The sequence below is a fragment of the Acinonyx jubatus genome, chromosome E3 (assembly GCF_027475565.1).
Source record: "Acinonyx jubatus isolate Ajub_Pintada_27869175 chromosome E3, VMU_Ajub_asm_v1.0, whole genome shotgun sequence".
In the NCBI taxonomy this organism is placed as follows: Eukaryota; Metazoa; Chordata; class Mammalia; order Carnivora; family Felidae; genus Acinonyx; species Acinonyx jubatus.
The window spans coordinates 37,799,306-37,813,185 of NC_069398.1; the positions used below are offsets into that span (position 1 = coordinate 37,799,306).

Genomic DNA, 13,880 nt, shown 5'->3' on the forward strand with positions numbered 1-13,880 from the left:
TTCATGTTGTCTCTCAAAAATAAATGTTTTGTTTGTTTTTTTTTTTTCTCCAGATAATCTGGACCTGAGACAGAAACCTTAGTTTATCTCTAATGGGGTGGGTGAGCATCCATACAGCAAATTAGGTTGCAAGGGGAAAATTTGTGCAATAGTATTCAGGACATCATTATCTGCAGGAGAGTTCATTGATTTGGTGCAGTCAGGTTAGGATGAACTGACCTTGAAGCATTTCATTAGGTAAAAGGGATGAGAGCATTTCTGTTCGTATTAAGCCCTGACAAGTTTCGGGGCTGTTGTTTTTAATCAACTACTACTACCTGTGTGACCCTCAAGATGCAAGTGTAACTTGTGCGTTGGTGTCCTCGGATACCGGTGAAAGCAAATGCAGATCCCTGTGGAGCAACTCTAAACTCACACTTCAAGGTGTTTCCACAAAGATCCAAGGGATCCTAGTTCGGAAGGGAAAGGAGGAGCAGCCTAAGCAAGAATCAACCAAAATAACAGACCGCATAATCAGATTCGCAAAGGCTGCAGATACTGTAATTATGATTTAAAAAACAAACAAACAAACAAACAAAAACCTTGCTAAAGAGATTTCATTCAAGTGGATGCAAGTGGAGGAAATAAGAGCCTATCAAGACATAGAATGTAGGATCAAGAAGGACAAATTGAAAGGACAACCCCTGAAATTCAGAACCCAGTGGGGTGATTACAGCTATCGCGAAGCCGGGGAGTCTGAGGAAGTTGCACACAACGCAGGACAGCGCAGCAGCCCGGGTGGAAGAGCTTATTCGGGGACTTGGGGACAAGATGGGCAGCGTCACTTCGCCGGTACCCGGGCACGCGCGCGGAGCTCAGGGGCAGGCAGCTCTGCGCCGCGGCAGGCGCGGGATGGCTGCTGCGGCCGCAGCCCCTACGGCGCAACGACCGTGTCCATATGCTCCTGGGACAGGGCGAGGTGACGTTTAAAGTCGGACCAGTGTCGTGGGAGCTGCGGGAACCCGCTCAGGGTGACGTGCGCTGGCGAGCTGCGGCCGTGACAAGCCAGACCGGAAGTGCTCCCTGCCCCGCTCGGCCGAGCTTCCGTCCCGGGGGCGGGCTACCTCTACGTCACGGGCCCCGCGACCCTTAAGTGGTGCCGCGCCGCGGGGCTCGGGCGGGACTTCCGGGCAGCAGAACTTCCGGCCGCTGACTGACGGGCGCAGCCTAGGCAGCGGCAGCAGCAGCAGCATCAGCAGCGGCGGCGGCGGCGCCCGAGCCCTGAGGCGGCGGCGGCGGCGGCGGCGGCGGAGGAGGAGGAGGAGGAGGCGACGGGCCGCGGCCTGCGGACTACGGGCAGCCGGGGCGGGCGGGCGCGCCGGCGGACAGCGGGCCGCGCTGGCGGCGGCGGTGGCCGCGATGATGGAGATCCAGATGGACGAGGGCGGCGGCGTGGTGGTGTACCAGGACGACTACTGCTCCGGCTCGGTGATGTCGGAGCGGGTGTCGGGCCTGGCCGGCTCCATCTACCGCGAGTTCGAGCGCCTCATCCACTGCTACGACGAGGAGGTGGTCAAGGAGCTCATGCCGCTCGTGGTCAACGTGCTGGAGAACCTGGACTCGGTGCTCAGCGAGAACCAGGAGCACGAGGTGGAGCTGGAGCTGCTGCGCGAGGACAACGAGCAGCTGCTCACCCAGTACGAGCGGGAGAAGGCGCTGCGCAAGCAGGCCGAGGAGGTGCGTGGGCCGGGCCGCGGCGCCCGGGGGACCCGCCCCGCCCCGGGGACCCCTTCCCGCCCGGGGGACCCCGCCCCGCCCGCGCCCCTCCCCCCACCCCCCGCGCCCCTCGGCCGCTCCCCGGGTCCTGACCCCGCTGCTCCAGCCAGCGGCAGCAGGCAGCCTGAGCGGCCTGAGCCTCTGGCCAGGCCTCTCTGCCCGCTCCACACCCACCTCTCACTCCAGGCGTCCGTTCTCTTGGCCCGTGTGTGTGTTTTTGCGAAGCCGTTTCCTAGACCCCCACCCCCACCCCCCGTTACTGCCTTTGCCTGCTGCCATTCTAAATCCTCCCCGAAACGGGACATCTGTCCTTGGGGTTCTGCGCCCCGAAGCGGGGTGTTGTCCCAACACCTTTCCCTTAGGCCCCAGTGCAGCGACATGGATGAATTTGGTGATTGATGTAAACAGCTAACTGAAGCGGCACCTGGGTTGCTCCTCTGGCACCAGGGGAAAGACCCCAGGTTTCTGGAGGTGACGTCTTTGCCTTGTGGTTCCCTCAGTTGGGAATGTTATTAGCTTACGTGGAAAAGGCTGAGAAATTTCACCCTGGCTTCTGGGAAATTAAGAGTGGAATTTTGAAATATTTGATTACGTTTAGGAAACCTCCGTAACCTGGAAATCACTTATTTACGAACCAGTCAGAAGAACCATGCGTTGTGGGGAACACCGCTTGACTTACTCATTCGCTCTCAAATGCTTAGTGCCAACTGTGTGCCAGCCCCGGGCGGGTGCAGGGGGTGTGGGTCCCCAGCCCTGCTTTGCCGCTGTGACCTTGTCCACATCGCCTGCCCACTCTGGAGTTTGATTTTCCATCAAATGAATCAGGTGCTCTAGACAATCTCTAAGCCTCTCTGAGGGTCTTTCATTCTAGGCATTAAGTGATAGTCTTTGATGTATGAATGCGAAGCTGTTTGTTACATGAGCCACATTTGTTTTCAGTTAGTTTGGCTTAGCGCAATTTTTGATGTTAGTATTGAAGCAGAAGATTGTTTGGGTGTTGAGGCTTTTTCTTGAATCGGAGTGGTTTACATTCTAGTTTGGTTCTTAAGTCATTCCTACGCAGGGTAGTTATTTTGCCTTTGGGGTCACACATCTGTCAAGAGGCTGTTGTGTATCGGTTGGGGTACCAGTCTGGCCACTGGTTTAAAGTTCTCAACTGGAGGGGGTGCAAGAGCTCATAGGATTGTAGTGCTCAGAGTGGCCCTAACTGGGGAAGGAAGTGGGCCCAAGACGTGGGGGGGCTGGACCAAGGTCACAAGCCCTACAAGAGCCAGGCTGGACCCAGTCTACCCGGACTCCTGGCCTGGTCTCTTCTGTATCGTGCTATCGCGAGAGGTCAGAGAGCTGCACCCCCAGAAAAGTGGAGTGCGGGGGTTACCCTTGCCCGGCCGCGGTGGTGGGGAGTGGCTGCGGCCTCCCCTTCTCTGATTCCTCTCTGCAGCCACGTGATGTCTAACTGATGTTTCCCATAGATGTGTTTTCTTTCTTCCCGTGCCTGTCTGGTCCCCATGGTGGGTGAGAAGAGATGAGAGGGGAAGATCAAGATTGACCACCTTAAGGCTAACAATGATAACCTTCCAGCTTAAAAAATTAGCGAGGTGTGGATCAGGCCTCTGCTCTGCTCTGTGCAGTTCGAGTGCAGCCACGAGTGACTGTGCTTCCTGCCTCCCACTTGCACTCGTCTGGATTACAAGCTGGGGGGTGTGCGTGTGGTTAGCAGGACACTGCCTTTGAGGCCGAGACCCGGCATCGCCCGGCTCTTAAGAGAAGCTGCCTAGAGCTTCCTGAGCAGAAAGCCATGAAGCAGACAAATGCTGGCTAGCCGGCCCAGGGCTGTGATTAGCTGCTAATAGGACGCCCTTGGAAAGACCTCAGGCCATGTTAAGAGTAAAGAAAAAGGCCAAATACTGTAACCATTTTGGCATTCTGTCTCATCCCTTAAATCTGCCAGACATTTATTTCCAGTTTTGTGGAAAAGACCACTTCTTTTCTAGTCAGGGAGTTGAGATCACAGATGTGTGTCTCCGAACACAGGAGCTGGAACGTCACAGGCTGAGGCACGTTCGTGGCGCAGAGTAGCTCCTGCGTCCCTGGCCACTCTGCTCAAGAAGGCTTAGTCACAGCTGGGTAACCTGAGCCACTGTAGCCTTCCAGGCAGACAGAATCTGCAGGTTTTGTTTAAAAAGCCTTGAGCAGCGCAACTACCCGTGTCCCCCTACTGCGGCCCGTAATCACTGCAGCCAGGGATTGCGAGCATGTTCTGGTTCTGGGATGGCTCATTTGGTGGGAGCGAGGGCGGCTAGAGACGGTGGGGGCCAAGCAGCGGGTCCAAGCCCTGGAGTCCACATGGGCTTGAGCACCAGCCCTGCGCTTGGGAGCTGCACTCGCATCGCCTGGTGTGCCCCTTTCCGGCCGCAGTGGCCACCTCTAGGGCAAGCGGCTTGCCAGCTGCGAAGTTCTTTTCCTACGAAGTGCCAAGTCTCCCCGTTGGCTGCCATTTGCCTGGAGAACTGTGGCGAGGCAGATTTAGTTGAGTCAGGGGACAGCGCCTCGGATTTGCAGACGGCAAGCGCTGGGCATCTCGGTCTCTGATTGTGTGGGGTTTGCCCTTGGAATTGAGATCTCGGAGTCCTGCTCAAACTTGTGCAGCTAAGCGGACCTATTGCTGGCTCTAAAATTTCTTCGGAGACCTTAAAAATTCTGAATCCTTATCTGATTGACAGGAAGTTGTTTTTTAGATCCACCAAGTTCCTTCCTGTTAGGAAGGGTGGCGGTGGGCAGTTGGGTGAGAGCGACACAGAGCAAGTAGTTGCCCACCCAGTGTGACTTGAGGGAGGAACAGGCAGAGGGCTCCCCGGGGCAGGGCAGGGCTCAGGCACGTAGTTCATAGGAGGAAAAACAGTCGTTTTTCGGCCAGATGTGAGTTTGATAGCCGTTACTTGCATCAAAATCGTCTTCACCCTAAAGAGACTACTCGTGGTGCCCCCAACTCATTCAAGTCAACCAAGCGGATGCCCTTTCAGAGAAACGTGTGCCGATGCCTCGGCATTTGGTGCTACCAAAGGTAGGCATCCGACGGGAAGAAAGTTTTGCCCCAAACTGTTTCTGGTTCTGTAAAAGTAAGTTATTTCTCGGGAGAACATTTGGATAGGATTAAGCTGGATCCACTCTGTAGAGACGATCATTTTGCCTCTTCTCATAAGTGAATTAATGCACTGAATCAGAAGCTTTTCTTCTTGTTTCCCAGATGACAAATAGTAAATTCGCTGCTGCTTGGACAAGGCATGTCATCTTCTGATTTTGCCACGTTGTGATGTTAAAAGTAGTTTTTAAGAGCCTTTAAGGTTTTTTTTAGATAAAGCCATTAAGATTTAGTGGCCAGTACTGCCTCTCCCAGTTACTTCTAAAGGCTGGCCCGCTGTAGCTGTTCTGAGTCTCCCAGAGAACCACAGAATCGCCCTTAAACATGCAGACAGGTTGGGGCGTTCCCCGGCCAGAGCAAACGTGTGGAAGGTGCCCACTTCGGTCTGCTGGCCTCTGGGCCCACAGCCCTGCCACCTGCTTGTCCTGCCGTGTCAGGAACCCTCCGGGCCCGGTGGCGGCGGCTAGACAGCGGTGTCAAGGACTGGAACAAGTTAGTGTGAGTTCTTCCCAAGCGAGGGCTTCTTTTTTAATGTATGTTTGTTTGTTTGTTTGTTTATAATGTTTTCAGTTTGTTTTTGAGAGGGACAGAGAGCACAAGCATGGGAGGGACAAAGAGAGAGGGAGACACAGAATATGCAGCAGATTCCAGGCTTTGAGCTGCCAGCAAAAACCCTGACACGGGGCTCGAACTCCCAGAACTGGGGGATCATGACCTGAGGCGAAGTCGGATGCTAAATTAAAGTTAATACCTGGGTTTTTTTTTTAATGGTATTAATTTAATTTTTTTTAATGAGCTCTGCCCCTCCCCCTCACACGGGGCTGAAACTCACAACCCCTGAAATCAAGAGTCACATTCTCTACCAGCTGAGCCAGCCAGGCACCCCGCTGGGTTTTTTATTTTTAAGTTTTCTAAAACTTGCTGTTTTGGAACCATTTATAGAGGGTGCGCAAGTAATACTCTGCGTACATTCCCAAATAGGAGCACTTTTCTACCTTGTTCTTTTTATTTGCAAACTTTTTAACGTTTATTTATTTTTGAGAGAGAGGGCACATGTACGCGGTAGCAGGGTGCGGGGAGGGAAAGAGAGAATCCCAAACGCAGGGCTGGGTCTCACCAACTGTGACTGCGAGATCATGACCTGAGCCACGAGTCAGAGGCTTAATGACTGAGCCCCCCGCGCGCCCCCTGCACTGCTTTTCTCTCTCTCCATCCCTCCTCCTCACTCTGCCAACAACTCCGGGGTCCTGCTGGTCCTCTCTCCTGGATCGGTGCCTTGCTTTCTACTTTTTGAGACTGTCACAGGCTCCTGGTTTTGCAGGACGCTCCTTGGTTTGGCTTTCACGTGACCGCGTGACCGGGTTCAGGACAGCAGAGAGCCCCCAGAGGTGACATCACGCATTTCCTGGGGTCCCTGAAATCCTTGCTGTGTACAAGATGGGTGTCGGGCGGAGGCACCTCTCTCAGGTCCCATTCATTGTGAGGGTGGCGGGATGGCCTGTTCACTGTGCCAACACAGAGCTGCAGCGGACAGCCAGGGGCGCCATCAGTGGCAGGGCCAATGTGCCTTTTCGGGCACGGGTTTCCTGTGCTCTGGGAAAGGTCAGGACATTACCTCCCAAGCCCCACAGTCACTGAGTCCTGGCTATTCTTGTGGCCTGACTTTAGGCTTCCCGTGCTTTTTTGGTCTCCTTTGCCACGGTCCTGGTTCCAGTCGGCATCGTCACGCTGGCCTGCCAGCCTCTCTCCCTGTCCCAACCCCTCCTCCACCAGAGGGGACTTTTCCAAAGACACGTCCCATCCGGGCCTGCACCCACCCGTGTCCTCGTTCACCAGAGCCCGCTGAGTGCCAGGCTTGGCTGCAGGCTCTGGGGATTAGGTCTGGGGGGGGAAGGTACGGGGGGAGATGCTGCTCCATGTTCCCGTGCAGTGGGGGCACAGGATGCGGGGTGAAAAGTGGGGACAGAACTACTGTGGGTAGATGGACAGAGACGACACCCCACCCCCATGCTTGAACCGGCCAGGCCCACCTCACTCTGGCCAGCTCCCTGCACCATGCTCTGCTCCCCCCACGCTGCCCCTCTGCATGGTCTTCCAGTCCCCGTGCACCCCTGCCTCCCCAGCGTCTGGCACAGGGGCTTTGTGGACACATCCAGATGCTGGGTGCTTGGATGGATGAGTGCCCGACCAGAGGGAGGGGCCCTGTCGCCCCAGTTGGCCCACCCTACCCGGGAGTGGGCCCTGCCCTTGCGCATGAGGATGAGGGAAGCGGCCTTCCTCTGCCTCAGTGCACACCACACCCAACCGTCCTTCTAGTTCCCGGAGGGCAAGGCCTCCACCACTGAGTCTACGGGGCAGCTGTCCGGTTCAATAGCCAGTGACCACATGGCATCACTGACACTGCACAGGTGGCTTGGGCCGCAGGGGAAGTGAGTTTTTACTTTATGTCACTTTAATTCCTGTAAACAGCCACAGCATCAGCGGCCCCGCCCTGGGCAGGCAGAGCAGGCAGAGCAGGCAGGAGGCATCCCCTTACACAGCCTCGGGCCAGAAAGGGAGCTGCTGGCAGTGATGGTGGTCCGAAAGAGGAGAGCACCCAGAGCAGGAGGACTGGACACGGGAGACCAGACAGAAGCAAAATATTGTGACATAAGCAACAACAAAGGAATGGCAGCTGTTCGGGAAAGAGCAGGAGGCGAGGGAATTCTCGAAAGGCTGGGAAGAACCTGTCGAGAAATCCCCAGCGCCCACAAAATGGCTGGCGTCACGGCCCAGGTGGAGATCTGGGACCCCGGCCGCGTCTTCCCTTCAACGCGCTACACTGTATGCGTTTGTGCAGTGTGGCGAGTGTTGACCTGTTCACACCCAGAAACCGTCCCTGCGGTCAGGGTGACAATGGTCGCCACCATCCCTGAAGTTTCCTTCTGCCCCTCAGTGGCCTCTCCTGTGTCCCCCACCCCCAGGGAACCGCTGATCCGCTTTCCGTCACGGTAGATTAGTTTGCGTTTTCTAGAACTTTATAAATAGAATCGTGCAGTTTTTTGGTCTTTTTTTGGTCCGGCGTCTTTCTGTGTAATGACTTTGAGACTCATCCGGGTTCTTGCAGGTGTTGTCCGTACCCTCCCCTTACTGCTGAGCTGGCCCCGTTGTCCGTCCCGCCCGTGCCGGTGAAGTGGGGAGGTGCATTTGTCCGCGGCCCAACGCCCTGCTGCTGTAGCTTGGGACAGGCCAGCCCGGAGCCCCTGCCTGCGGGGGTCCTGGGGAGACACCCCGAACCCAGGAGAGGCCACGAGCAGTGGGTGGCTGACAGCAGATACTTGGAGCCCGCGTAGTCATCACCTCTTATGGCCAGGAGATTTGGGGAATGCCAGGTTAGGTGGGGACAGGTCCCTGTCCCCGAGGACTACCCCTTGTTCGGGAGGCCTTGTGGGGCAAAGGCTGGCAAGTTTAGATTCTGATTGTCAATAGCGACAGGTTCAAAGCGACACATCTCATAAGAGTCTCTGGGCTCCCATCCCCAGGAACTCTGCCCGCTGTCCAGATGCCCTGCTGCTTCATGGGTCCTTCCCCGGCCTTCCCAGCCCCCTCCTCAGCACTGTGGAAGCCCGTGGGTGCCTGCTCACGCGTGTGGCTCAGGGTCTCTGTCACGCCTGCCGTGTTCATTTCTAGACAGCAGCCCCCTGTGCCCACGGAACGGCCAAACAGAGTGCCCCTGGCACGCGTACTCTCAGCCTCGTAGGAGCAGGGGCCAGGTACGAACGGGGCGGGCAAGCGCGTGCAAGGAGCCGGGCACACCCCTGAGAGAGACTCGGCCATCTGTCCCAGGCTGGGACAGTCAGGCTCTTAGTTTTATCTTCCCTTCCTTCTGTCCCACGTTACCACCCACGTCAGGTATTTTGTGTATCTGGTGTGTGTGTTTTATATAGCATATACTTAACATATAAAGTATATGCTAATACTTGGTATGTAAACACACCCATAAAAATCTTTTTTGAGACATAAAAATAAAGATATTTTTCCTGTCTTGCCAATCCTTAGAAGTCAGTGTGAATTAAACCATCGCCATTTATTGGGATTCGGTTCAGGCGGATGCTAAACCAGTGGTCCCTGTGACATGAATGTGAGAAACTTCTGCTTTTTCTGTGAATCCAGCCTGATTCTTGGATTCCTGCATGGCCTGGCCCCCCACAGGTGTGCATCCTACCAGAATACAAAACTGCACTTTCCTCTCTCACCCTGTGGGCCACCCCCTGGGCTCGGCGGGCCGGTACCTGGGGGTAACTTCCCGGCTGCTCCGCCCCGCTGCCCACACTGCGTTTCGTGGTCTACGTGGTGACACCGTTGGAAAGCAAGCTGTAAAAGAACATCTGTGGTGTGAGGTCTTAGGGGTTCATCGCCCCAGGGAGAGCCCGGTAAACATTTCATGAGTGCCATCACCGTACAGGGGGTCAGCCTCCAGGAGAAGGGCGCCTCCCCCTGTGCATGAAGTCTGTGCCCAGCACCCCAACTGTTTACTGCCCGGCCTGCCTAAAAGTCCAAAAAAGAGGACTTTTTTCGGAAATCTGCTCTATCCCTGCACCACCCCAGAAGGAATTAAATGATGACTGATGCAAAAAAACAAGGTCTTTGATTTCTGTTGGGTTCATTTTTTTTTTCTTTTAATGTTTATTTATTTATTTTTGAGAGGGAAAGAGAGACTTTGAGCAGGGGAGCGGTAGAGAGCAAGGGAGACACAGAATCCGAAGCAAGCTCCAGGCTCTGAGCTGTCAGCACAGAGCCTGACTCAGCGCTCCAGCCCACGAACTGTGAGAACCGTGACCAGAGCTGGAGTCGGATGCTTAATTGACTGAGTCACCCAGGCGCCCCTGGACTCTCTTCTAACAAACCAGCCAGAGTTGAATTATTTCCTGTGTATGACCCTGCCCTAAAGGACACATATGAGGGAAGGATTAGATTGAATATGTTAACTTACTTTGCCATTAAAATAACCGTGTGTTATGGAAGTTGGCAGAATTAACGATTATGTTATAAAAAGTGTTTACCTGATAATCTCTCTTACGTTGTGGGAATTAGGGATACTGATTTCTGCTGTGTTTTTAATTTTATATTTGACACAAAAGGTCAGTTTACTTCTTACCTTTGCTTTTATGGACACACTGGGATGAATGACCTCATTCCATGGAACACTGAGGAAATTCTCTGGTTCTGAGTTAGAAAGAGCCCGCGCTCAGGTTATTTCAGTGTGTGTCTTGAAATTCACCTGAAAGCAAATTCGAAAACCAAAGTTGAGTTTAACTTTTTTTAAATGTTTATTTCTTTTTGAGAGAGAGAGAGAGAGAGACAGTGCAAGCAGGGGAGGGAGAGTGAGAGAGGGAGACCCAGAGTCCAAAGCAGGCTCCAGACTCTGAGCTGTCAGCCCAAAGCCCAACACAGGGCTCAAACTCACAGACCATGAGATCATGACCTGAGCTGAAGTTGGATGCTTAACCGACTGAGCCACCCAGGCGCCCCTAGTTTCACTTTAAAACAGCACTTTGGGGGCGCCTGGGTGGCACAGTCGGTTAGGCGTCCGACTTCAGCCAGGTCACGAGCTTGCGGTCCGGGAGTTCGAGCCCCGCGTCGGGCTCTGGGCTGATGGCTCAGAGCCTGGAGCCTGTTTCCGATTCTGTGTCTCCCTCTCTCTCTGCCCCTCCCCCGTTCATGCTCTGTCTCTCTCTGTCCCCAAAATAAATAAAACGTTGAAAAAAAAATTAAAAAAAAAAAAATAAAACAGCACTTTGTTCATGGGAGAGAGGGGGCAGACTCCTTAAAACAAATCGAAAAAGAGAATTGTGTGGTCTCTTGGTATTTAGAAGTGCGCCTTCGGTGTTTGATGTCTAGATGCTGAGAATAGGACGCGTTTTCCTCAACTGTGTGTTGGCCGGTCCTTGCTCTTTGGGGCGCTCAAAAGACTTGTCACAAGAGTGACCATAAACACTGTGCGTTATCCTGTGCTTCGTGATATTTTGAGGAGACTTGGTTAGACAGATGGTTAACTTCAAATGCACTCAAACCCGTGGTACGTATAGTCAGCACGTGCACCGAGTTTTCACTCTGCTGCAGTCACGCCTTCCAGACACCTTTGGGCCTGAGATGCTACTATGTGTAGAGTGGGTTCCGGTGGGAGATTTTTGTTTTTGTGTCTTCAGTACCATGCAGACCCACACAGCCCAAATGCTGACGGTCAAATTTTTATTCTTGTCAGTTGTAGTCCTATTTTGTAAAAGATTCTTTTTTTTTTTTTTCATTTTTTTTTTAACGTTTATCTTTATTTTTGAGACAGAGACAGAGCATGAACGGGGGAGAGGCAGAGAGAGAAGGAGACACAGAATGAGAAGCAGGCTCCAGGCTCTGAGCCATCAGCCCAGAGCCCGACGCGGGGCTCGAACTCGTCAACTGCGAGATCATGACACGAGCCGAAGTCGGGTGTTCAACTGACTGAGCCACCCAGGCGCCCCACAGATCTTTTTTTTTTAATGCTTGTTGATTTATTTTGAGAGAGAAAGCCCGCATGTGAGCTCCTGCGAGTGGGGGAGGGGCACAGAGAAAGGGAGAGAGAGCATCCCAAGCGGGCTCCACCCTGTCAGCCCAGAGCCCAAAGTAGGGCTGGAACTCACAGACCGTTAGATCATGACCTGAGCTGAGATCAAGAGTCAGATTCTTAACTGCCTGAGCCACCCAGGCGCCCCTCGTCAGATTCTACTTTTAAAATTTTGGAAGATTTTCTTTACAGACTTTACTTATTCTCCACCCTACCCTGTCTGCCACCACTGAAAAATCTTGATTCCCTTAAATCTAAACTAAGTGGTGTCTAATTAAAAATATTTTCTGGGGCTCCTGGGTGGCTCAGTCGGTTAACCGGCCGACTTCGGCTCAGGTCATGGTCTCGTGGTCTGTGAGTTCGAGCCCCGCGTCGGGCTCTGTGCGGACAGCTCAGAGTCTGGAGCCTGTTTCAGATTCTGTGTCTCCCTCTCTCTGACCCTCCCCGTTCATGCTCTGTCTCTCTCTGTCTCAAAAGTAAATAAACGTTAAAAAAAATTTTTTTTTAATATTTTCTGCTTTTTTGAAGCCATCTATTGAATTTGGGGTGACTTTGCTCACCCAGATGATACAGTGTCCTGCTACCAGCCCCTCCCCCACGTGGCCCACCCCTGTGCCCGGGGAGCTGGGGTTGGCAGCCTCCTTGCTTCTCTCTTGAGCTCGCTGCCAGCCAGGGCGCCCCTGCCTTCTCCCTCACTTGTCCAGATGACATGCGCTTCTTCCTGAGTCTGGCTCTGAGCGTGTCCTGCTAAAACGCAAAGATTCCGTATGGCGTCTCGGCCAGGCACTGTTCCTCCACGTTATTTGTTCCCTCTAATATTTGATGAAGATTCCATTGCGTGTTCTATTTCGGGTGAATGGCGGGCTTGCGCTGTTGTTAACCAGAGTTACTTTAATGACACTGAAATAATTCCTTCAAGAGGGGAAGAGAGGAGGATTTCTTGCAAGCTGTCCATGCCACGTCGTGTCTGTAATGCTGTCACAGACCCGGAGGCCTTGCGGGGCCCCCAGTCGGTTCTGTCTGGTAGGGTGCCGACGTCAGGGAGCCCAGGAACAGGGGCTCCCCGCCGCACACGCCGTGGTCCAGAAGCCAGCGTGGAGAGCGTGGACCCGAGGCCGGGGTCCTCACATCTGCTGGTGGTCACTTGGGCTCACCCGAGGGGCTGCTCCACGTGAGCGCCCACGCGCCTTTGAGCAGGGGTGCGAGAGGGTGGAAGAGACCCATCCCTAAGGATGGAGCGGTTCCCGCCCCGTAGGGCCATTCCTTGGGCACAGGGCTCCATGCAGCCCGAGAACCACAGATGCCCTGCTTACCCACCGTGGGCTCTGTGTCCCTGCCCCCTGCGTGCCCTTCGCCTTTGGCCTTAAGGATGCCCGTGTTCATAGCTTCACTTGGTGCTTGCTCCTGGTCAGTGTCTCCATCCTTCTCGACGCTGAAAGCCGTAACGTGCCAAGGTCAGAGGACTTCTGCTGTGGTCTGGTTTGGGGCTGGCTTCATCGGGAATCTGCAGACACGTCGGTGGTTGTGTTCCATGGCAAAGCTTTCCGGCACTGGCACTTAGGTTGATTTTAATGATCACCTATTGGGGGGGGGGGGGGCTCCTGGGCGGATCAGTCAGTTAAGCGTCCGACTTCAGCTCAGGTCATGATCTCATGGTTCGTGGGTTCGAGCCCCACGTCAGACTCTGTGCTGACACCTTAGAGCCTAGAGCCTGCTTTGGATTCTGTTGTCTCCCTCTCTCTCTGCCCCTCCCCTGCTTGCTCTCTGTCTGTCTCTCAAAAATAGACGTTAAAAAATTTTAATCATCACCTATCAGGATACACTTAAGAAAGTCTGTCTTGAGCTTCGTAAGAACCTGGGAAGGACAGCTTTCTGACACGGTCTTTAGTTTGGAAATCCCTTAGCTGGTTTCCACATGTCAAGTGCAAGTAACACATGACGAAATAGAGATGGGGCGGTTGTCACGACGTGGCCCCTTCTTTGTGTGAAACCACAGTGGTGCTGCTGGCCCCGGGTGGGGTCAGTGTAAAGGAAGGGAGAATTTTCCGTCTTCTGTCAAACAGCCCTTGACGGGCTCGCGATGACTTTTCTCTTCATCCCAGCCCTGAGGACTTGGTCACCAAAAACCGGGAAACCTTCCCGAGGTGCAGAGAGCTGGTGCTTAGAGACAGGGAAACTGCTTCTTCAAAAATAAATACAGAAGTGACTCCACACGGTGCTCTATCACGGCGGATGTGGTAGAGTGTTTCTGGATGTAGAAAGAAGCTCCACTCTAGAAGGATGAGCAAGTGGGAATAACCCAGAAAACGTTGAAAGGGGACTTGAGAGGATGAGCGTGGAACAGGTATTGAAGGGTAACGTTAACAGTCCACGTTCAGAAAGCCCCCTGGTACTGGCTCACAG

The 13,880-nt window shown here is 53.9% G+C and overlaps 1 protein-coding gene across 16 annotated transcripts in view; it reads left to right on the forward strand.

Moving 5' to 3' along the window:
* Positions 1 to 1,261: 1,261 nt before the first annotated feature.
* Positions 1,262 to 13,880, forward strand: part of MAPK8IP3 (mitogen-activated protein kinase 8 interacting protein 3) — a 47,782-nt gene continuing 35,163 nt past the window's right edge. For 8 of the 16 annotated variants that reach the window (XM_027043617.2, XM_027043614.2, XM_027043620.2 and 5 more), the window contains exon 1: positions 1,264 to 1,716. In XM_027043617.2, coding sequence (XP_026899418.1) covers positions 1,399 to 1,716 — 318 coding nt within the window. In that variant the 5' untranslated portion in view covers positions 1,264 to 1,398. Of the gene's footprint in view, positions 1,717 to 13,880 lie in introns of all 16 variants that reach the window. The other 8 variants (XM_027043611.2, XM_027043613.2, XM_027043619.2 and 5 more) reach the window with 2 other exon arrangements.